The 21,098-nt window shown below is 39.3% G+C and overlaps 2 protein-coding genes across 3 annotated transcripts in view; both read right to left on the bottom strand.

The window, feature by feature from the left end:
- Nucleotides 1–270: 270 nt before the first annotated feature.
- Nucleotides 271–1,797, bottom strand: LYRM2 (LYR motif containing 2). Its single transcript, XM_010404184.2, has 3 exons — nucleotides 1,697–1,797; nucleotides 1,401–1,541; nucleotides 271–807 (listed from the first exon to the last, which is right to left on the bottom strand). Exons 1-3 carry the CDS (start codon nucleotides 1,739–1,741, stop codon nucleotides 727–729), a joined length of 267 nt encoding a protein of 88 aa, XP_010402486.1. The 5' UTR covers nucleotides 1,742–1,797; the 3' UTR covers nucleotides 271–726.
- Nucleotides 1,798–1,895: 98 nt separating this feature from the next.
- Nucleotides 1,896–21,098, bottom strand: part of MDN1 (midasin AAA ATPase 1) — a 94,041-nt gene continuing 74,838 nt past the window's right edge. The window contains exons 80-102 of one of the 2 annotated variants that reach the window (XM_039568557.1): nucleotides 20,552–20,778; nucleotides 20,059–20,205; nucleotides 19,658–19,830; nucleotides 19,123–19,284; nucleotides 18,847–18,984; nucleotides 18,482–18,623; nucleotides 18,080–18,249; nucleotides 17,696–17,839; nucleotides 16,918–17,050; nucleotides 15,936–16,255; nucleotides 14,269–14,430; nucleotides 13,790–13,891; nucleotides 13,430–13,631; nucleotides 12,790–12,960; nucleotides 11,166–11,323; nucleotides 9,308–9,397; nucleotides 8,803–8,918; nucleotides 8,006–8,180; nucleotides 7,254–7,327; nucleotides 7,046–7,160; nucleotides 6,000–6,063; nucleotides 4,200–4,342; nucleotides 1,896–2,856 (exon numbers count right to left, since the gene is read on the bottom strand). In XM_039568557.1, coding sequence (XP_039424491.1) covers nucleotides 2,668–2,856; nucleotides 4,200–4,342; nucleotides 6,000–6,063; nucleotides 7,046–7,160; nucleotides 7,254–7,327; nucleotides 8,006–8,180; nucleotides 8,803–8,918; nucleotides 9,308–9,397; nucleotides 11,166–11,323; nucleotides 12,790–12,960; nucleotides 13,430–13,631; nucleotides 13,790–13,891; nucleotides 14,269–14,430; nucleotides 15,936–16,255; nucleotides 16,918–17,050; nucleotides 17,696–17,839; nucleotides 18,080–18,249; nucleotides 18,482–18,623; nucleotides 18,847–18,984; nucleotides 19,123–19,284; nucleotides 19,658–19,830; nucleotides 20,059–20,205; nucleotides 20,552–20,778 — 3,517 coding nt within the window. In that variant the 3' untranslated portion in view covers nucleotides 1,896–2,667. Of the gene's footprint in view, nucleotides 2,857–4,199; nucleotides 4,343–5,999; nucleotides 6,064–7,045; nucleotides 7,161–7,253; nucleotides 7,328–8,005; nucleotides 8,181–8,802; nucleotides 8,919–9,307; nucleotides 9,398–11,165; nucleotides 11,324–12,789; nucleotides 12,961–13,429; nucleotides 13,632–13,789; nucleotides 13,892–14,268; nucleotides 14,431–15,935; nucleotides 16,256–16,917; nucleotides 17,051–17,695; nucleotides 17,840–18,079; nucleotides 18,253–18,481; nucleotides 18,624–18,846; nucleotides 18,985–19,122; nucleotides 19,285–19,657; nucleotides 19,831–20,058; nucleotides 20,206–20,551; nucleotides 20,779–21,098 lie in introns of both variants that reach the window. The other variant, XM_039568556.1, reaches the window with a different exon arrangement.

Genomic DNA, 21,098 nt, shown 5'->3' with positions numbered 1-21,098 from the left:
AAAGATACACTGCAGCTCAAGGAAAGCGAGAACAGTTGCAAGCTAACAATTAGAAATGGAGAAGTGTAACATTTGAATAAACAAACCACAACATTTGCAGTTAGTATTTTCTACCTCTAATTCTTCCTTATATATTGACTTTTAAATACTAGTTTGAAGGTACTTGGTCATAAATGTTTTGGATTAAAATCTCCCATTTTCATATATAAAGACCTCCCCTTTTAAGTTTTATTCAGCTACTACTGAAAATCAACATCTACACACAAAAAATTAAGATGATGTTTGTTCCGGGCCAATTTATTTATCCTCAGTTCTTTCTTTTAATCACAAGTTTGGATGAAAATCCTTGGCATGGTACATGAAGAGCTGTTATTGTGAATGTTACCACAGTAAAAAGCAGACAAAATAATCTGGCATATATTTATTTTCCATTCCACCAGCATTAACACAGCTGTTGTAATTTTTGGTGCTTTCTGCTTTTCCTGCAGCACATACTATCATCCATGCAGATCTTTAAAGTCCTTTGTGTCCAAGTGATTTCCACTTTTGAGGGTAGCCAAACTGAGAAGTGGATGAGGAAGAGGAAAAAACAAAAGCCCCACTGTAGTAGATTCCTCCTTCAAACATTACCAGGTTGCCAGCAAAGCTACCATTATAACCACATTCTGGAAAAAACACTGTGCTTATTTGCAGCAGATGAAAAGCGAACTGTCAATAAAATTAAGATCAAGATTTTGCCAGTTTAAGTGTTCTTTGAAGTTCCTGAAGTTGCATGTTGCCCTGAGTAATCATCATCCTGATTGCATCCTGTAAAATAGAATGGAATCTAGTGAACTGAACACCCCCCCCATACACAGCACAGGTTTCACCCAAGCACACAGACTTCTAATGCATTAAAATACATACAATTCTTACTGGCACTGCTGTCATCTACTTCTTTGTGTGATGTAACATTACAGTCTCTGACATGGTTAAAAACCAGGTAAATAAATTGATTAATTTCCTCTAGTTCCTTAATGATATTCTTGCCTGTGGCTTTGCTTTAAAACGCAGTTTTTAACAGGATTCAAACTCCTAATAATGTTTCCTTTATGCCTCTGTATGTACTGCCTTTGCAAGCTCAGTAATGAGAACTGCACACAGATATGATGGAGATGGGTCTTACAGAGCAGCTGGGTGTTTCTCTCAACATTATCTAAGGACTCCAAGGCTTTGCATAACTCAGCCACCATTACTTGGGCCCTGGCTAGAAAAAGGAAGAACTAGGAAGCAGAGGACTGGAGTCTTCTCACCAGTCTGGAAGCGACGCCTACAAAACAAACCCCCGAGACACAGGACAGGACATGGCAGGGACCATTCCCGAGGGCAGGCGATCAGAGTTGCGGGTTCCCGATCCTCACCTCTTCTGTAGCATCCTTATTTCTCCTGAATTCCTCCCTGGCCCAGTCCTTTAAGTAGCGGCGATCCTGCTCAGCAGGAACCTCCCGGATAGCCCGCAGGATCTTGCGATACAACTGAAGGACCTGCTGCCGCCTCAGGAACTGGCGAGGAGAGAGGGAAGTCTGCCCGCTGCCCCAGGACGGTGCTGCGAGCTGCACCCTCGGCGGCTCTGCTTCGAGGGATATTTAAACAACCACCGAGTTCCCCGTCGTACCTACAGGACGCAGTTTTCCCGAGTCCCCCAGCCCACCCGTACCTGCTTGAGGGTAAGCGCGCCCGGGGGGACGCGCCCGGCGGCCATGACGCGGCTCCGCCTCTGCCCCCCGCGGGGCCGCCGAGCCCGCCCCGCGCGGGCGGGGCCAAGGCCGCCATTTCCTGCGTCGTCCCAGGAGTGCCGGCAGGGGCACCGTCCGTCGCTTTATTTAAGCTTTGATCAATTCAAGGCACAGACGTCGTAATTACAAAGAGCGGTACCTCTCTTTATTACTACAGACGATACAAGATGCATAGCTTTTGCAATGAAAAATCCCGTCGGTGCTCTAGGACACCGGATTTATGAAACATCCCCAATGCCTGCCTCGGACAGGGGTAAACTCCACAGTGTAAACTGGTAAGGCAGGGATCAGAATATGACATGATTCGGAAAAGTCCCTGCTGGTATCGTCAGGCAAAAATCAGAAATAATTAAAAAAAAAAAGTGTTAAAACCGCAGAATAGTTTCAAGTATTCAAGTACTTATTTTTTGGTTGTTCAAAACCATCTGCCGCCCCTGCTCCCCACTCCTTCCCAGAGGCACCTCCACATGGTGCTAAAGAAGGCTTTATTTGCAAGACACCTCAACTTGTAAAGCAAAAATGCTTTTCCAGGAGCAAGACTGGTTTTACTTACAGCAGCACGGAGAGAGCAGCAGGAATAATTTTACCTCTGTTAATATTACAAATGCTTTTTTTTTTTTTTAAGGTAATAAGTTATTACAAGAGGAGTTGAGACAGGTTTTACATTACTTGTGGGAATACCAGGAGGCAATCTCACCATTGCATAATTGTCCTCTGACACTCCTGGGAGGATGCACACAAACCATTCTGTTCTTACACAGTCTCTGCCCCAGGGCAGCTCCCATAGGATAATCCCAGTTAGGAGAGCCTTGTGACCCCTCCCGTGAAATGCAGTTTCTTGTATTTCAGCGGTTCAGCAGCAGCAATCGGGTCCTGACCTTGTCTCCAAAGTCTAAAGAGTGTCAGAGGCAGTCACCAGTTCAAACCACTGTCTGAGGGCATCACTCAGAGTTTCTGGGAGCGCGTTCACATCTCTAAGGATCATGTAGAACGGGAATGGGAATTCTTCCATGTAAGACCTGATTTCAGGCAGTTCTCCAGGTCCTTTGAATATGGGTACTTTAATGTCCAAAATAGAATCCTGTAAAAAAAGTACTGATGTTACTATTAAATGAGACACATATTCTATGATCACTGATAGAATTTACCCTGTTTTCTAAATACTTATAATTCTCCCCCGTTAGATTAAAAGTTAGTAAAATACTCTTAAGATTAAAAGCTGTAAGTGTTCAGTGGTAAATCAGATCAGAAGCTGAACATAAATCAGTTAAATGCTTTTGCCCTTTTAGATAAAAGTGTACTAATCCATGAATTACAGGCTAGAAGAGACTAAGCTTAAGTTTCTGCAAATTCTGTAAATAAATTCTGTCTTCTCTTAGCATTTTATGATTTTATTGTTGGCACTTTAGTTCTATTAATTTGATACCTTCCCAAGAGAGTCTGTAAGCTCTTTAGTGCTGAGTTCAACTCATATTTGTGCAGTGCTCTAATAAAAGATTCCTTATGAAGTTCATAGTATTTCAACAGATACTACAAAGACAAAAATCAGATTAAACTCCAGCTGTGCTTCTTGTAAAGTAACTTCTTAGTTGCTCAGTGTAGCAGCTCAGAAATAAATAAAGCTTATGGAAAACATCTTTTTCTCCCTGGAAAAAAAAACTTATGAAAAGCACCCAGAATTTTCACTTGATACTACAGCCAGGTTTCATCGGAACCTTTCAGCAGTTCGTCAGCAGGAGAACTGTTGGTTTTTCAACAATAAATATAGCAGATGTGTTTTGTATGCAAAAATAAAGATACAGGAAGAAAACATGAACTACAAAATAGGAGTCTTTACCACATAATTCGCTACCAGGCTTATGTTTGCTCACTTACTGCACTACAGAGTCTTCCTGAAACACTCCCAGATATTTCAGCTTCCCATCCAAAGATATTTAAGTTTTCTTCCCCCATTACCAGATGCAGGACTCAGATTTCCCAACTGAGGCATTAAATAACTCTCACATACTCCCTTCTGTCTAATGTTTAATCTCATACTGGCTCCAGCTGTCATGTCAATTGGAGACTGCTGTCAGAAATTATCAAGTTGAATCAGAGCTGAGATGGAACAAAGCATCTCTCAAACTCCAAATCTGTCAACTTGCCAGCTGCTTCCCTGGTGGCCCAGAGCTACAGCCATTCTGTTTGAAGACGGGAGCTCTTATTTAGCCTTTCTGTGGCATGCAAGCCGAGATTTTTTTTAATTACAAAAGATAAGAAGCACAGTAGGAAGAAATGGTAGATCTGACAGACGTGAAAAACTGCAATTGGGTTCAGTATCTCTGACCACTACAAAAGATAAGGTAGCTGTATGACATTACAAAAGACAAGAAAAAGATTTGTATCGGTTTCTCATTCACTGCAGCTGAATACTTGTTCACTTACCCGGGAATTAGGATTGTCCAACACTACGAAAATAACAAAGATATTGGCATTCCGAGCTGCTTGAACTGCTGCTGTCACCCGTTCCTTGCCTTCCAAGAAAAGGCCTCTTCCATCAGATACAATCAGAAGCAGCTGTGCCGTTTCTGAGCACAAAGAACATTTAAAATTCCAGTGAGTTCAGAGTAATCCATTTAAAAGGCAAACCCCCCTATTTTGCTGTTTGCCCTGTGGATATAATGGAAAAAGGGGTATTCCTAAGGAAATTAACTCTTAATCAAATAGAATTATGTGACTTAACATTAAGCTGCTGTTACTAGTAGGTCAAGAAAGAGAGTAGTGTGTGATACCATTGAAAATAATGGGGTAAGGGGGTGGTGACACCCACAACACACAGACGACTCGCACCATCCATCAGTACTATAATCAAGGATGAAAGTCATGGAAAATACCAAGCAAACTTAGTCACGGACTTGTCTTTCATGCCTAGGGATTGAATACTGACTGAATACTGACAAGAGTCCAGCCCCCAGCTCAGGAGAGCACCAGCTGCTTCAATGAAATGGAGCTCAAATCTGTTCCTCTAGAAGAGGCACCTATGGGTCCATCTGTAGGCTTTTCTCTGTTGTCCCCACTTTAACAGGCTCGGCTTCCATCAGAGAACAATCCTGGAGTGCCCAAAATGGGTTATTTTTGGAAGAAACTAAATCAAAAGATAGGCTCAGAGGCACAGTCAAGGCGGTCCAGCTATTTTGAAGTAAACCTACTGAAACATCAGACACAGCACCCATGCTGGGTTCCTCAGCACCAACCATGTCTGGAGACATCTTACTTGACTCAAGTTGCCCCCAGAGTCAGATACATCCTTCTGCAGGTACATTCTAAGTTATGCATCTGTCACCCTTTAATTACACATAAAACCACAGTAATTACAGTCAGGAATGCAAGCCCTAATTGTTACAGAGGGATGCAGAACACACTTCTGCAGACAGGCCCCAAATGTGACAGGGCTTTGTCTTTTTACAGAAAGAGGTGAAGGATCCTACGGCCTTTTCTCTTGCCAGCTCTCTAATCCTAAGGAGCTGATTGCTGCTGCATCCCTGTCTAGTTTAACGGAACTGGATGCTGCTCCCCCTCAGAATATTCTGACATCCTGGCCACCCTGTGGCAAAGCAGCTGTGGATTATAAATCCCAGACTGTCCAGATCTTGGAGTACTTCAACGAGAACTTATAAAAAATACTGGTGCCACCATGACAAGCTTTTAGCTATCACAAAACAATCTTTTAGACTAACTATGGGTCAGACACAAGGCAAGCAGTCTTCCAGCTGTTCTGGGAAATTCAAGCAGCTTGTGATCTAAAGCTGCAGGACAGTGAAAGGCAGGAAGGAGGCAAATTCCCTCCTCAGAGCGGTGTGCTTCTGGATATCTAGAGAACTCAAGCTCTCAAGCAGGAGCAGAAGTGTCTAGAATCAGGGTCCCTATGAAGCTGGACAATGCTGCAAGCTGGCACAGCCTAGGCTGTAACACAGTCTGCAAGCATGAGGTAAAGGGAGACAGGTAAGGCGTGCCTTTTAAAAAAGTCTTACACAAAATTCTAGTGAATTATTGACAAATACCAAGTAGGTGTCTCAGGTTTTGAGCTAAATTTCAAGCAAACATTGCTTTTTACAAAGCAAAACCTAAAGCCCTAGTGCAAGTGATGTTTCAGTGCTAGGAGCCTTCGTGGCAGGATCCTACTTCGGGACTGTAGTGAGCATTCTGCTGCCAGGGCAACAAGCACAGTAACACAAAAAAACTCACCCGGACTAATATTTTGAGACAACTGCTGTGCTGCAGCAAACATATTTGCTGATGATTCTAGAAACTGCAGAAGAAATCAATAAGAAAATTAAGTGATTTCATCATAAAAATAATAATAATGAAAACATTTCTAAAGAACACCTTTCTCTATTTTAAATGCTAAGACAGTCTGACCACCTAACACAGATACAGTTCTTGGCATTTTCCTGTATTAACTCCTGCTTGAAATTTATGAAGTACTTTTGAACTAAAGAATCTTCAGAGAAGCCTTCAAACAGGATTTAATTTTTTTCCACTGCTAGAAAAGCCATCAAACCAGTACACTGCTAAAGAGATTAATGGCATCACTGAAAATTTCTAGGCTGAACTTCTTTGGCTTCAACTTGAAACAGAATTATCCAGTTTCATATTCCCCATTAAAATTAAGAACATCAACAGTCAAATCCTTCCAATTTTGGTTTATAAGATTACTGTTGACTATTTGGGTCTCCTCTGTTTCCATTTAATATCAACAGAAAATCTTACTGAAGCCTGGAAGGGTAAGACTGCAAAAACCTTCCTAAAAGAAGAAAACTTTTCAGCTCTCCGTATCTGTATTCCTATATGCCCATTTTAATAATTTACTATATTTACGTAATTTACTACAGGGAATTATTTTTTTCAGGAATCAGTCAAGTCTGACAAACTTAAAGCTCTTCCTTCTAATACTACAGTGGAATCCATGGCATGGAATTCTCCTAAAGTCTCACAAACTTTGATGGGATTTGGCATTGGGGTACTCAATAGCTTGTACCCAAAATACTTTTGAAGACCCAATACAGAGAAAGGTGAATGCTTCAAAGTGGTGTTAATCAGAACTAGAAGTGAGAAAACACTCTTCCTGTTACAAAATTATGACCACTATTTCTTTGTATCTAACCTGCTATCAGACTCTCAAATACAAAAAAGTAGTAAGTGTTACAAAGTGATCATGAAACCATGAAGCTGCTGATATCTTGTCTGGAAAAGACAGGCAAACCTGTTGCCCTCGAGGGATTCTTGTGTACCTGAGCTATTTTTGTTTTCTTCTGCTGAAACTTGCAAAGACGCAATATCTGTGTCCCTGACTGGTCACTGAACTGCTCATGGAATGGGTGCAGCAGCTGAACAGTCTCTCCAAAGCTTTAGAAAAGAAGAGAAAATTACAGCATGAAACTGGTCTTTACATTCTGCTCTGAAGTACTGAAGAAAAGTCAAGATTTCAAATAAACTCACCTACACACAGCAATTTGTCCCACTTCTAGAAGAGTCAGAGCATTTCCAATAACTGCTAGGGATTCATAAGCAAGCTATTAAAAAAAAAAGTTACATCAAAAATAGCATATTCAATGTTTTACTCAAAGCCCAATACTAAATATGAAGAATGTTATTTAAATTATTTTTCTTCATCTAGAAAAACAATTGAAGAGACTGCCTGTCTTTTTGCCTGTCTTATGTAAGACAGTCAGTGCAGTAAAGATACACTAGCTCTGCTTGAGGGCTTCAGCTGATTGATTTAGAGACACCACTTTATACAGGCTAATAAGTAATAAATAATACATTAGCCTTTATACAGGCTAATAAGAAATAAATAAGTAACTGTTTAGAAGGAAACACACCATTTCAATTAATAAAAACCCTACAAGTGGGCTAGGATGAATGAATATTTAGTGCTCCAATGAACTGCCAGATAAGGAAGTTTCAGCCTTTTGTAGGCTACAGAAAGTAATTTTACAGTGGGATATGTACACCTCTGTCTAACAAACAACAGCTCAATCCTTTCAGCTAGTTTTCACTGATCTTTTGTTAATAAATCTCTTAGGTATGAAGTGACAAGAGTTCAAGCACATGGTCTGTAAAAATAGCTGCTCTGGAATTATCAGTCAGACTTTCCAGCAGCCACCAGCCCTGTATGAAACAAGTCAGCAACTGCCATACTCATCAATGACAGGCAGTTTCTCCATACTTCTCCTGAGGTTTTATTTTACCTGTTTAGAGTGATTGTCAATCATACTAGAGGAATCATCAATAGCCAGGCAAATCTGGTACTGTCGTTTACTGGGCTTGGTCCTTCGCAGCCAGATCTTGTCTTTTCGGAACTGACTGGCAATGTACGGGATCACTTTGCGCATGTTCAGTCTCTTCCCTGTTCTGTAGTCTCCTCTGAAAGTTGAGAAAAAAGACATAGTGACAGGGATTATCAGCAAATATCTCATTCTGGAAATCCATGGCCTACGCAGCATATACCCCACATAAAATTTTTTTTTTAAATACAAAAAATCCAAAATTAGTATCTTAACACTTCTATTTAGTTATAGATTAAAAAATCCCCACATTTTTAATGTAAGATGGATATTCAGTGTTTTTAAAAGAAGTTTACATCTAGGTATCTAAAATGGAAGGCAGACCTTGAATTTAGACTCCACCAGTTTGAAACAAGTCTGTATCTCTTAAAAAAATCATTTAATGTTATAAACAACATAAAACATTTTGACTTTTAACATAATCTTTGACTTCACTTCAAATGGTGAAGTTGATTGATCACCTGCTACATAGGAGAAAAAAAAGTAGGAGGAAATATCCTCAGGATGGGTGCCTACTACTATATCATATTTGCATTTAATAAAATAACCTAATGTTCCCATACAAGGAAATTGAAGGCATTTGCAAACAGGAATCATTACTGTAACACAAGAACAACATAAAGCTGCAGTTTTACAGAGGCTAAAGCACCCCAAACCCATCAGTTTGAAGAAATCAGAAGCCTCAGAAAGACCCAACTTACTTCAGCTTGGCAGCCTGAGTGGGTTCCAGTATGAGTCGCAGCTGTTCACAAAGCTGCTGTGACAGAGGAGCTGTCAGTACTAAATACCTCTGCCACAACTGCGCTGCTTCCTTCTCCTACAACATCACACAAAGAAATTAAAATGCATTATGAAAAAACAAAAACAGTAGGAGACCACTGTCTGAAGAAAGAAACCAAACCTCAGTGCACTAAGGTGAAGGCAGTGAGGGGAGGGCAGTAACCAGCTAAAACTGAGGGTGTCTCATATGACAATCTGCATTCACATTCAAAACAAGATCTGAAACATCATCCTGCTTCAAGAATAATGTGATTTTTTTTTCAGAGTAAGTTAAACGTAACAATAAAAATAGTATCTAAATCATGTGATTTTGAGTATTTAGATTCCAGCCTGCTTGGATTGCTCAATGTTTTAGCAGTAAAAGAAGATGAAATAATGCAATGAAGGATTATTATGACAGTTTTATATTCAAATGAGGTCACAAACCTCCTCTGGAGTTCCAGGCTGTTGTGTCTGCCAAGCTTCCAATTGCCTTTCAAGTTCCTTTCTTAGCTCTTCAGGATCTCTAACAATGTGCTAGAAGTGGAATTATGAGTTTTATGAGACAGAAAAATAAGTTTACACATCTGGTGATCCCCAAAGTATAGCAAACTATAAAAAAAGTATAAATGCATTGTTCTTATTCTTTTAAACAAAAAAAATACCTGAATACCTAAATGAAGATTTTAAATCTCCATGTTTTTTAATAGCTTCCATGTACATTAAAGATAAATACCTCCCCCACAATTATCTCCATATGTGATATAATCAATATAGAAACAAGGCTAGGAACATCTATGATGCTGACACTGAATATAATAAACCACAGAATTTCAAGATAAAACAGTGAAATGATCTTTACAAACACCAGATTTAATGACAGTATAATGGAGACCAAACTATTGAACACTACACCTACCTAGTATCTTTGAAAACAGTGTACTTCACTTAATTATATTTTTTTAAAAAGCTTCATTCAAACCACTTGAAGACTGAATGACATCATCCTCCTTACCTGGCACCAATACTATTTGATAAGCCATTCTGTTAAAGGACACCCAAACTTTATGATACTTCTTTTACTTTCATTGTGCTTCCACTGACAACCTCTGTCCCTGACTTACAAACTCCCAGCTTAGCAGAACAGCAGTACATGGTCTGCATAACCTGCAGGTTTATGGACTAAGGAAAATAAACCCATGACTGCAAACTCAGTAGTCCCAGTAACTTCTCATTCCTCAAGAAGAAGCAGCTGGTCCCACTGGTCAACTACTGTAGGTTTAAGGAAGGGAGCAAGAATATACATGGAGGGGATTTATCTCTTCTTCCTTTCCCTGAAAGCTGAGAAGCTGCACTTTTCCCCCAGCAGCCTCGTTCCCTTCCCCTTTAATGGTGCTGCAAGAGCTCCCTCTCCTGTTTCACATTTTGCATGCCAATTGGAAAAAAATCTACAAACCCCAAAACCACAATTATTTTAACAACAGGAGAATGCTTGCATTCAGCAGCCTTTTTCCAAAGAGCTGCAATATTTGGCATTAAGACAGAAATACCCAATGTAGCTGGGACACAATCCTTTCTGTATTATGCACAGAAACAGTAGAATAGCACCCTCCAAGTGTGTACTTAGGATACCATACTGTAAGAATGAAAGGTCAATCCTTCTAAAAAAACTAGACACTGAAAATATTTTTACTTTATCAACTGGTTATTCACCACCAACTGCTTCTATGCCATAGGTCTTTATGATAAAATGTGCTTCTTCAATGAAGTTTGCACTGGAAAACCCTGAGTGTTACATGAAGCTCTAGGATCTTCTAGGCCATAGTATTTTTTTAATTGAGACATTCATAAAATGCTCAAAAAGGTTCTACAATACCTGCAATCAGCTTTTATAAAGAAGTAATATATTATAATGAATTAACTGAAGTGTGGATTCTGTATGTACCCTTTTGTTGTCTTCAGGCCACAACCCTTGCTCATTGCTTTCCACTTTAACCAAGCATTTGATCTGCAGATTCATCTCAGCAGAACAGTTCTTTACAGTTAGAAAAACAGAAGCTTCTAAAAAAAACTATGTGAGAAGATTCCATGGGTAGAACTAGTCATTTTAAAGGCATCATTCAGCTGCATATACAACAGTGTATGTGTGTTACTTTTCATTCTGCTATTAAATAGTATCAAGGTACTGAGTTGGCTGAAAAAAAGTAATTCTAGCCTTTTGCATTCAGAGTTTCATTAACACAGGTCAAGTAAAACCATCTTTTTCTACTACTGTAGCTGGAAGAAGATAGCCTGGGGATCCTACCTGGGAAGTGTCCATCAGAAACTGGTGGGCTGTGTGTATGGTCGAGTCCTTACTTCGCTCTGGCTTCTCTTCAGTCACCTTTGGTAGCTTTTCTGGTGCAGAGTCACTGACATCCTCCAAGTCAAAAGTCTGGATCTCTGGCTCCACCTCACCTGGTCCTACAACCACAAAACTAATTACTGACTTCATGGATCACACATAATACAAGAAGCAGTATCGTATCTTGACTATTTTACAGAGCATCTCATATGCTTTGTAGTGCAGCCTAGACATTTTCTTTTAAAAGAAGTGCCACATTTTAAGACATTTAATTCTAGGAATGGGATGAATACATCTTGCAACTCACTGGAACAGATAACCATGCATTTCCTAATGCAAATTGTTTTTCTGTCTTGTAACCTTCTTGCCAAACAAACAAAATAGTAGTTAAGAGATCTTTAACACCTGACAATGCCACTGGTGAAGTACATTTATTGACTCTCATAGCCTCTGACAGAATGATAGGACGTATAAAGTCATTTGAGAACAGTCAGAAAATCATCATTAAAAACCAGCAATCTTTGCTTATCTTTTACGCTCTAATTTTTTAACAGAACAGTTTTCTATAAATCAAAAATCAATTTACAAATAAAGGAATGGACTAAAGAGTTTGTTTTATTACTATTGCTACTGTACTATACTGTTTAACAACTAATTTCTTAAGAAATATTCTAAAGGAGAAAAAATATGACATTGTAGCAGATGTTTTGAAAACTTTAGTTTTTCAGAACATACAGTTAGAGAATCGTGTGGAAAAACAAGTAGACTGATTACATGCACACCTGTACCATAAAGCTAAAAGAGTTTAGCAAGAGATTTAAGTGATTAAAGTTCATGGGAGTGGGACGCTTGTAAAACTTGTCTCCGCTCTCCAGCCACGCTGTGTTGTTCAAGAAGAAAACTGTTCAAAATCTAAGCTACAGTGTCATTTACTCAGATTCATCAAAATTACAATTCCTATTGCAATTGGCAAGAGATACTTCTATCTAGCTTATTTTGTTTGGGGGGGCTCTGTGGCTGACAAGTCAGATCTATCTTCTCCTCTACCAGTCACTTCTGTTAGCTGCTCAGTTTTGTTCCCACTTAAGAAAGAAGGCAGTGAGAGTTTGGTGCTACCTCATTGGATGTTATTCAGACCAGCTCCTCAACTTCTTGCTGGTTTATTTGTTTTTTTTGCCAGAAGTTATACATAAAACAGTTGAATTACATGGTGCTGATGGTGGTGACACTGGAATGCATTGTTATATGCCAATTAATTGAATTGGCATTGTGTTGAACAGCAGGGAAGTGTTTGCTTTTTATTTCTTCAAAGTGGTGGATAAAGATTAGAGACCATTAACTTGAAAGAAAGCAGCAAACCCCTCTGTCACTCAATCAATTTAGCAAAGGCTAATGCTGGTTACTAGGCAGAAGTAAGAATATTGCTGCAGCAGAATCAATTTAGAGCAGGCATTTTAGCCTTACAAAAGATTTTACAACAGATGAGTCTTATGAAACTCATCCACTGCATGCAAATCTAAATACCTACATATACATCTAAGATCCATATCAGCATATATTCAGAATACTTTTTAAGTAAATGTACCAGGAGGTTTAGTGGCAGTAGACTTCTTTTTTTCTGGCTTCAGCTCCTCAGTGTCTACTGCTCTGAGATCCTCGTCCTGCATTTCTGTTTCCATTGCTGCATCTTCACAGTCTCCTTCTTCCTTTTCCTCAGGAGGCATAATAGGTTCCTCTTGCTCCTTGCTAGCTACATCTGCACAAAGACAACAACACGTGTCAAGAGGAAAGTGGAAGGAGAAGTAGTCAAGTTAAAAAAAAAATGTTGCATTTTCTGAGGCCACTGCATATCAGTTTCAGCAAACTTAGAAGAGATCCGAGGCTCAAACCCCTGTTTTATCTTTCATTCTGCTGTGCTGTGTCAAGTTCAGTATTGTGTGGATTAACTGAAGTAAGATTTGAAGAGAACAGATTGTAAAGATATATATTAAGATAAAATCCATTTTTATAAGTCAAATCGGTATTTTCAAAAGTGTTACTGTTAGTTTGAGTCTGACTGCCAAAGAGTAGCATTTATTGCAGTGAAATGGTGCTGCATCTTTAACCAAAGCAAGGATGGTCAAATGTAACGTTATAAAGCAAACAGGGAAAACCACAGCAAATACGAGTGTTTCAAGGTTTGATTCTGCAATGACAACTCTTTACACCCAGAAATACCACTGTACCATATGTCTGTGCATCATAGTGTTCAGAGCCTTGTTTAATATGTTCAAATGCTTCAGCCTCCTCCACGTTTTGTTGAGGCTGAGTTATATCCTGCTTTGTTTCACTGCTGGATTCCATGGTTCTCAGTCGCTTGTGGATGCGTTCATTGTGATCTCCCATTGAGCGCTCATTGTCTGCCTGGCCAGGTTTCCTCTTGAAACTCTGAAGAAAACAAATTAACACCATGAAATTCAAGAGAGGTGTAACCCACCACTAATGAGAACAGTCTTCTAACAAGGAGAAACTGAGTCCTGCCTATTTGCTGGTTAATATTAAGACATTTAAACAAAAATTTAAGATTTTTTATAACAGAGATGAACCTGTGTATTTTTCCTGCTTTGCTTCTGAGAAGCCATCCGGGCCATGCATGTGGATTCATGGCCTTCTGACTGATTTGCACTTGAAGCTCCAGTTCCACTTTCCTGAAAAAGAAAAAAAAAATTTCAAGTGTAACCGAAAATAGCAACTACTGTAAACAAACTCCAGATGTTAAAACTGCAGTGCTTTGCTACGTTCTGTTCTGAATGACCAATGGCTCATAACTGCAAGTATAATTCTTATGGAGAGCAGACAAGCCACTTCTGCAGTTCAACAACTACCCTAAACTTACCTTTATAGTAGTGAAAATGCAGGGTGTATCTACATGGTCTTGAAGGTTTTTTTCAGTGAATTTATAACTGGTACAAACTCAGGTCTTATACACAGTTCTTAAAAACTATGGCGGCAGTTCCCTAATTTCAACTTGAAAACATATTCACAAATTTAGCATTTTTAACTCAGACACTTCCACATAATTTACCTCTTTAGACTGGTCTCTTTCTGAAGCCTCTCCAGCCAGCTCAACAGCACTGTCACTCTGCAGATTTTCTTGCCCAGTCTGCCCTTGTGTTTCATGCTCCATTCTTTCCTCAGCCTCAGGAATCTGTTCATCCATCTCTGAATTATCTTTATCCTCCTCTTCCTGAAATAACATCAATTATAACATTCTAAAAGACACTGAGAACTGTGTGTTATTGAAAGGCACTTAAAGATGAATAAGGTCATCAGGCACAGTAAGGATGGGTTAACAAAGGGAAAGTCCTATTAAATTTGATACCCCTTCTAGGATGAGATCACGGGCCTAGCAGATGAAGGGAAGGCAGTGGATGTAGTTTTTCTGGATTTTTAGTAAGGCTTTTGATAGTGTCTCTCACAGCATCCTTTTGGACAAGCTGTCCAGCTGTGGGATGAGCAGATTCACAGTGTGCTGGGTGGATTGCAGGGCTCAAATGGTTGTAGTGAATGGGGCTTCATCTGACTGGTGACACTCACCAGTGCTGTTCCTCAGGGCTCAGCTCCAGCACTAGTCCTGTTCAATGTGTTCATCAACAACCTGGATGCAGGAGTTGAATGCACTGTTAGCAGGTTTGCTGATGATACAAACTGGGAGGTGCTGTGGGCTCTCTTGAGGGACAAGAGGCCTTTGCAGAGGGATCCAGATAGATTGGGGCACTGGACTATGATTAATGGGATGAAATTTAACAGGTGCAAATGCTGGATTCTGCACTCAGAATGGAATAATGCTGGGCACAACTGGGAGAAGAGTGGTTGGAGAGCGGCTCTGAAAAGGGATCTGGGGATGCTGCCCACAGCAGGCTCAGTGTGAGTGAGCACTGAGCCCCAGCAGCCCAGAGGGTTAATCTCCATCCTGGGGTGCATCAAACACAGCAACACCAGCTGGTCAAGAGAGGTGGTGAATCCACTGTGTTCAGCAGTGGTGCAGCTTCACCTGAGTGCTGTGTGCAGTTCTGGGCCCCACAAGCTAAGAAGGATGTGAAAGTCCTTAAATATGTCCAGAGGAGGGTAACAAAGGTGGTGCAAGGGCTGGAAGCAATGTTCCATGAAGAGTGGCTAAGGACTTTGGGCTTGTCTGGTTTGGAGAAGGAGGCTGAAGAGTGAGCCTACATTGCTCTCTACAACTTCCTGAGAAGGGGACATGGAGAGAGAGGTGCTGATCTCTTCTCCCTGGTACCCAGTGATAGGATGCATGGGAATGGTCATTAGGACTTTAACATCACTTCTTCACTGAAAGGGTGCTCAAACACTGGAACACACTTCCTAGAGAGGTGGTCAATGCCCCAGAGCTGTCAATGTTTAAGAGGCATTTGGTCAACATGCTTAAGAATATGCTTAAATTTGTGGTCAGCCCTGAAGTGGTCAGGCAGTTGGACTAGATGATCACTGTAGGTCCCTTCCAACTGAAGTAGTCTATTCCATTCTAACACAAGGCCAAGGAGGCAGCAGGAACACAGACAGCAGAAACACATGTTTAAAGAGCATAGCTCTTGTTATCCTGATGAAGGATCTCACTAACATTGTATCTACCAATGTCAAATTTGTTTTGGAGTATCACAGAACACATCCATTTCTTCAATCTTGTATAAGACAATTAAAAAAAAAAAAATTCTTTTATTTATTACACTCTACCTGAGGTTGAAGGCCTTGGTCTTCATTAGGGATTCCCTTATCTTCGGCAGATTCATTTTTTTTCTCATTAGGTGGTTGTGACTCTTCCTCTTCTTCTTCTGCATCCTCAGTGTTCCCTGCGTCATCTTCTTGATCATGAACATCTTTGTCTCCTTCATCTTCCTTCTCCTCTTTATCTTCAGAAACGCCTTCTTCAGCTGCTTTTGCATCCTGATCATCTCTTTCTGTCTCATCAGTATCCTCTTCCTTCTGTTCTTCTGTCTTCTCTGCCTCATTTAAATCCACAGGTTTCTCATCTATTTCAAAATCATTCTCTTCTTCTGGATTTAAAAAAAAAAAAATCAGAAAGGTATATAAAACTTTCAGCAAAGTACAGAGACTGAATATTCAGATATTTGGAATAAAACAGCCCAGTCTATCAAAAACCCATAAAATACTGAGTCCTATACACAGAATCTACGATTTTCTATAGCCAGATAATTCCTTTAAGTCTCAATTGATTTCTAACTAGCAATATAGCAAGATGAATTCCTACTAACTCCCTTTAACCAAATATTCCTGAGGGTCAATTGACTTTTAAGAGTACAAATACTCTTAAAGTATAATAGAATAACATATTCTATTATATAATGTTCTTGAAAGCATAATAAAAAAAATATGAAACCACAAAAGCAACTGGACTATTAAATAAGGAGATTCCAGCAAAAGTCAGGCTGTATCACTTGGATAACATGAGAAAGCCTGCTCCACAGTGTGCATGAAAGGGAGGTAAAGGAAAATGCTGTAATGCTGAGTTCTTGTCTGGCCTGCATTTGGTATATTGGTATTTTGATACACAAATGAATTTGTAGCTTCTTGGTGGTTATACAGAATCCTTCCACCACCTCTCTCCTTTCTATAGACAAAAAGGGTTCATGAACTGATTATTCCCTCCATTTCCATGTGGCTTTCATCTAGGAAATGTAGAGATTTTCAGCTGTACCTTCATCCTCCTCATCATCACTCTTCTCATTACTCTGCAGATTCAAATTATCAGGAAGGTCCAAAGGTTCAACTTCAGGCTCCTTTTCTTGCTGGCCATGATACGGATCTACTTCATTCTCATCATACTCACGCTGTCAGCAAAAGAATGGGGGAAAAAATAACAGGCATGTACTAAGTGGGAGGATAGGCAAAGATAAGAAATAAGATACTACTGTATTCTCTAGGACAGAGAAATACTGGATACAATATTACATTCTGATCAGTTAAAAGTGGATTTCCAGTGGTACACATACTCATGCATTAAGAGCAGAAAGAAAAATTTCAGCAAATGCATTTGCATAAATTGTTGGTACTTAAAACCAGCATGTTTTGTGTTCAAAAGCCAGTTCTCCTAGCTGAAACATTCTAAACAGAATATGCACTCTTGGAGATGCTAAATGCACACGGAAAAGGTGTTTCTGTTGCTAAACACACCAGAATTAGAGTTTTGAAGCTTTGACCATCAAAACATCAATTCACTGTAAAGCCTGTTTTGGCAGCCATTACAAGTTCAGGGTGCTGCAAAAAAAAAATTCTTTCTGGAATAAAAATCAGAAAATAAATGTATATTATAATGGATACAGTATGGTTTACTTTTAGCTCTGAAATGAACTAACTTTTTTTCAGTGCACTTCACTATTAAAAAAAACCCATTTCAAATTCTGAGAAACACATGATATGAGCAACAGAACGTGGTTTAACAGCAAGATACTTCATGTAGTCCAAGTAATTTTTACCTCATCAATTTGTTCATGGATTTTCTCTTTATTTCCACTGTCCTCTTCCTGTTGCTCTTTTTCCTCATTCTTGGGAGGTTGTTTTTTATTATCCTTGTTTCCTATCCCCAAATTGTCATCTTTTGCAACAAGCTCTGAATCCTCCTATTAATAAATCCAAAAGACACTCAGTTATGTTACCTGCTTTTCAAAGTCTCAGTGACAAGACCATCTCCTACAGAAAAAAAAGACAACATTAAACAAAAGCCCTGAAACACTAAACAAAATTTAACTCGACTTCCTAAGGCCAAGAGCTCTGAGAGGCAATTCCCATTCTAGGTCACATTAAGTTAGCAGAGTTCAATTCCTTTGATACATTTTTCCCCCCACCCCTTTCCTTATTACCTCATCCATTCCTGGTCCAGTTTCTTCTGTTTTACTACTAGCATCTTCTTCATCATCATCATCTTCTTCATCCCCCCAGAGCCTTTCATCTAGTTTATCATCAGCTTCAGCATTATCAAGATTGCCCATCTGCTTATCCAGTTCCTCCTCTTCATCTGAATTTTCCTCATCTTCTGTGTACAGTTCAGAATGTGTTTCAGTACAGAGGAGGGAAAGCTAATGTTTTTGTTAACTTTATAAACAAATAAGCAATCATACTTTGAACCTTAATTTCATCACCCCATTCACTTAATTGATATATGCTGAAAAAGACACACATGCCCATGTTACAGAAAAGTATCAACCTTTACTGGACTGATCTACAACTTTTCTTGTAAGTTTGCCACAGTGGAAGAACCAAACCTTTTTTCTCCCGTTCTCCATCATGCATCTTTCCTTCAAAGTCTTCAGACATTTCAATTGCATTGTCTTCTCCTTCAATGTCTGGTTTAGAATCTTGATCCTCTTTCTCCTTCTCTTCACCCTTTCGAAAACTGTCTTCTATCTAAATCATTGGTAAAGCCAAAAATTACAATGGATCTTGCCTATATAGTAAAAGCTTAAGTATCACAACAATATTTGTAAACTGATATGCAAAGATGAAAGCCAAAATAAATAGGTGACTGAAGGTAACTTCATGTTTCTTCTACCCAAGACATCCACATCATGGATTTCAAGAGCTTTTCTAGTTTTGCTTCAATTAAACAAGAACAACCCCAAACACTTGCCTGATCTTCACTTTCTATTTTGTCGCTCACATCCTTCTTGCCTTCCCCTTCTCCAATACCACCATCCTCATAATCATGGAACTCTGTTGCTCCCTCTCCTGCTTCATCTTCAAGTAATTCTTTTGGCAGACAAAACCCCTGCAAAGGCAAACAGAAACTCAAAGCCTTCTTCAGTAGTAAGTTTAGTTACTTACTACTTAGCTTAGTTTCTACTCAAGACTCTTACACATTAAATATATGCTTGCCATATACCCACTGTTATCTCTAATAACTTACCTTTAGGGCAAGCTCTGTAAAAATGCTGGTTAGAACAGAAAGCAATTTTCCAGTACTCCTGTGAGATGCCAGTGAAACGGTGAGGTAGAACAGGATGAGGTCTGAGTACTTGCAGAGCATGGGCTGTAGACGCACCAGCAAATAGCAGGACTGGTTGAAGAACTGCAGTTAAAAAACAAGAAGAGCTGTCAGTCATTATTTGTACTTAGTGACATGCACCTCAGAGAGGGTCATGATAGTGACTATAAAGAAATGCTCAAAGCAGAAATATCAGTAAGTGAGTTTAAGTACAATTTCTACAGTTTCTGGAGCTTTTCTAGATTTTTCACAAAACCAAAAACTTTGTCTTCTTACTACAGAAATGTTTGACTTTTGCACTACAGAAGACTACCTTTATTTGTCCACAGTTTCTCACATGCTTCTAGTTTTAAGGCACTGGGCAAGAAGCGACGCACATTGAACCACCAAAGTAGTTCACAATTCCAAATCTCTTGAGACTCCTAAGCCAATAAACTCTTGAAAAGAACAATTTTACCTTATGTTTATATGAAGTACAGTCTTCCCTGTAATATTTCAGGATCTCCAGGAGCTCTGAAACACCTAAAATTGCCTTCTGCACATGTAGGGACTCCAAATCAGCGGACAGATCTTCATCCAAAAGTTTAGTTATATGTCCAGCTTTAACCACATCAAGTAAGGCTGCATCCTCTTTGTTTGAAATACATGAAAAAAATGGAGATCAAGTCAGACAACCTAAAAATGTCATAGTAAGAAATCTGGATATATCTACCCTCTCTGTTTAAATACACAACTTCTCTTAAAATAGCAATTTCTTTGTGTATGGTACCTCTGACACACACACACAATTTAAGAAATTTTAAGGTTTGCATTGTTTAAACTCTTCTGCTCCCCACTCAAGTATATTGACAAACTTACCATTTTCCTCTGAAGATTTTTCTTCCTCTTTTCCACCTTCCTGTTTTCTCTCTACCAAACACTGAACAGCATACAGAACAGCACGGATAACAGTCTCCACTTTTGTTGAGAATTGCTCCACAAATTCTTCATCCGACTGTTGATTTCCTTTTGAACCGTAACATAGGCAGTTTTACACGGAAACACATCAGATTACAAGTTCCTATGTTTCCTTTATGCAAGGACAATGACAGCACTATGCAATTTTTACTACCCAGTTCTACCAAAATATCCTTGCTAATCCTGATCTTCAACATGGTGCAAGATCTGTCACTAACAGAGATGGTAAAAAAATAATACTGCACAAATAAAGTCTGGACTAAATTTTGAAAGTTTGAATTTCATGAAGTTTTTGGATAACAGAAGGAACACGGGGCCACCTTCAGCAACAACCACACTAATAAATTGTGTCTTTACCAACATTACAAATCAGGTAGAGAAATATTATCCTTACCACTGCAATTTGACACAGAAGCAAGAAGCTGTGTTCTCCAGGCTGTGAAGTCTGAAGACGTGTTATTAACTTCTTCTTGTATATACTTCAGGCTCTTGATGAGGGCCATCTGATTTGCAGCTTCCCTGTCTTGCCCATTTGGAAGAAACAGGGACTCTATGCTTTGTAACTGGGCTGAGACTTCCAGCAAACAACTCACAGCTGATGCGCAAACCTCAAAGTCTCTCCTGCAACAGAAATACCATAATACTGAAAGAAGAACAAACAGCCCAATTTAAGATTAAACCTTTTCTGGGGCATGGATAAGGGAGAGGCAGCCTATCTCCATGAATTTATTAAATAAAAGGTCTGACAACAAGCTTATATTCACACTGTTTGAAGCAGAGAGAAAATTAGAAGATTGTTATTAAATAGGCTACAAATTTCTTTTAAAATGAAAATTTCTTCATTAAATTTTTATTTGAAATTCACCTCATTAGCTAAGGAGCTATGGGGATAAAATCCTGAGAGACCAAAGACAAAGTGGGAAGCTGAGATGGAAATCTTT

Source organism: Corvus cornix, chromosome 3 (genome assembly GCF_000738735.6).
Source record: "Corvus cornix cornix isolate S_Up_H32 chromosome 3, ASM73873v5, whole genome shotgun sequence".
Classification (NCBI taxonomy): Eukaryota; Metazoa; Chordata; class Aves; order Passeriformes; family Corvidae; genus Corvus; species Corvus cornix.
The sequence above is the reverse complement of the archived record's forward strand: the minus strand, read 5'-3'. Positions and strand labels throughout refer to the sequence as shown.

Bases quoted from the DNA above. Each gene is read 5' to 3' on its own strand.
- LYRM2 (XM_010404184.2), bottom strand. From the start codon at position 1,741: ATGGCCGCCGGGCGCGTCCCCCCGGGCGCGCTTACCCTCAAGCAG. The intron at 1,542-1,696 runs GTACGGGTGGGC...TCTCCTCGCCAG, and splicing joins GCGCGCTTACCCTCAAGCAG to TTCCTGAGGCGGCAGCAGGT. The intron at 808-1,400 runs GTGAGGATCGGG...TCTATTTTACAG, and splicing joins ATAAGGATGCTACAGAAGAG to GATGCAATCAGGATGATGAT.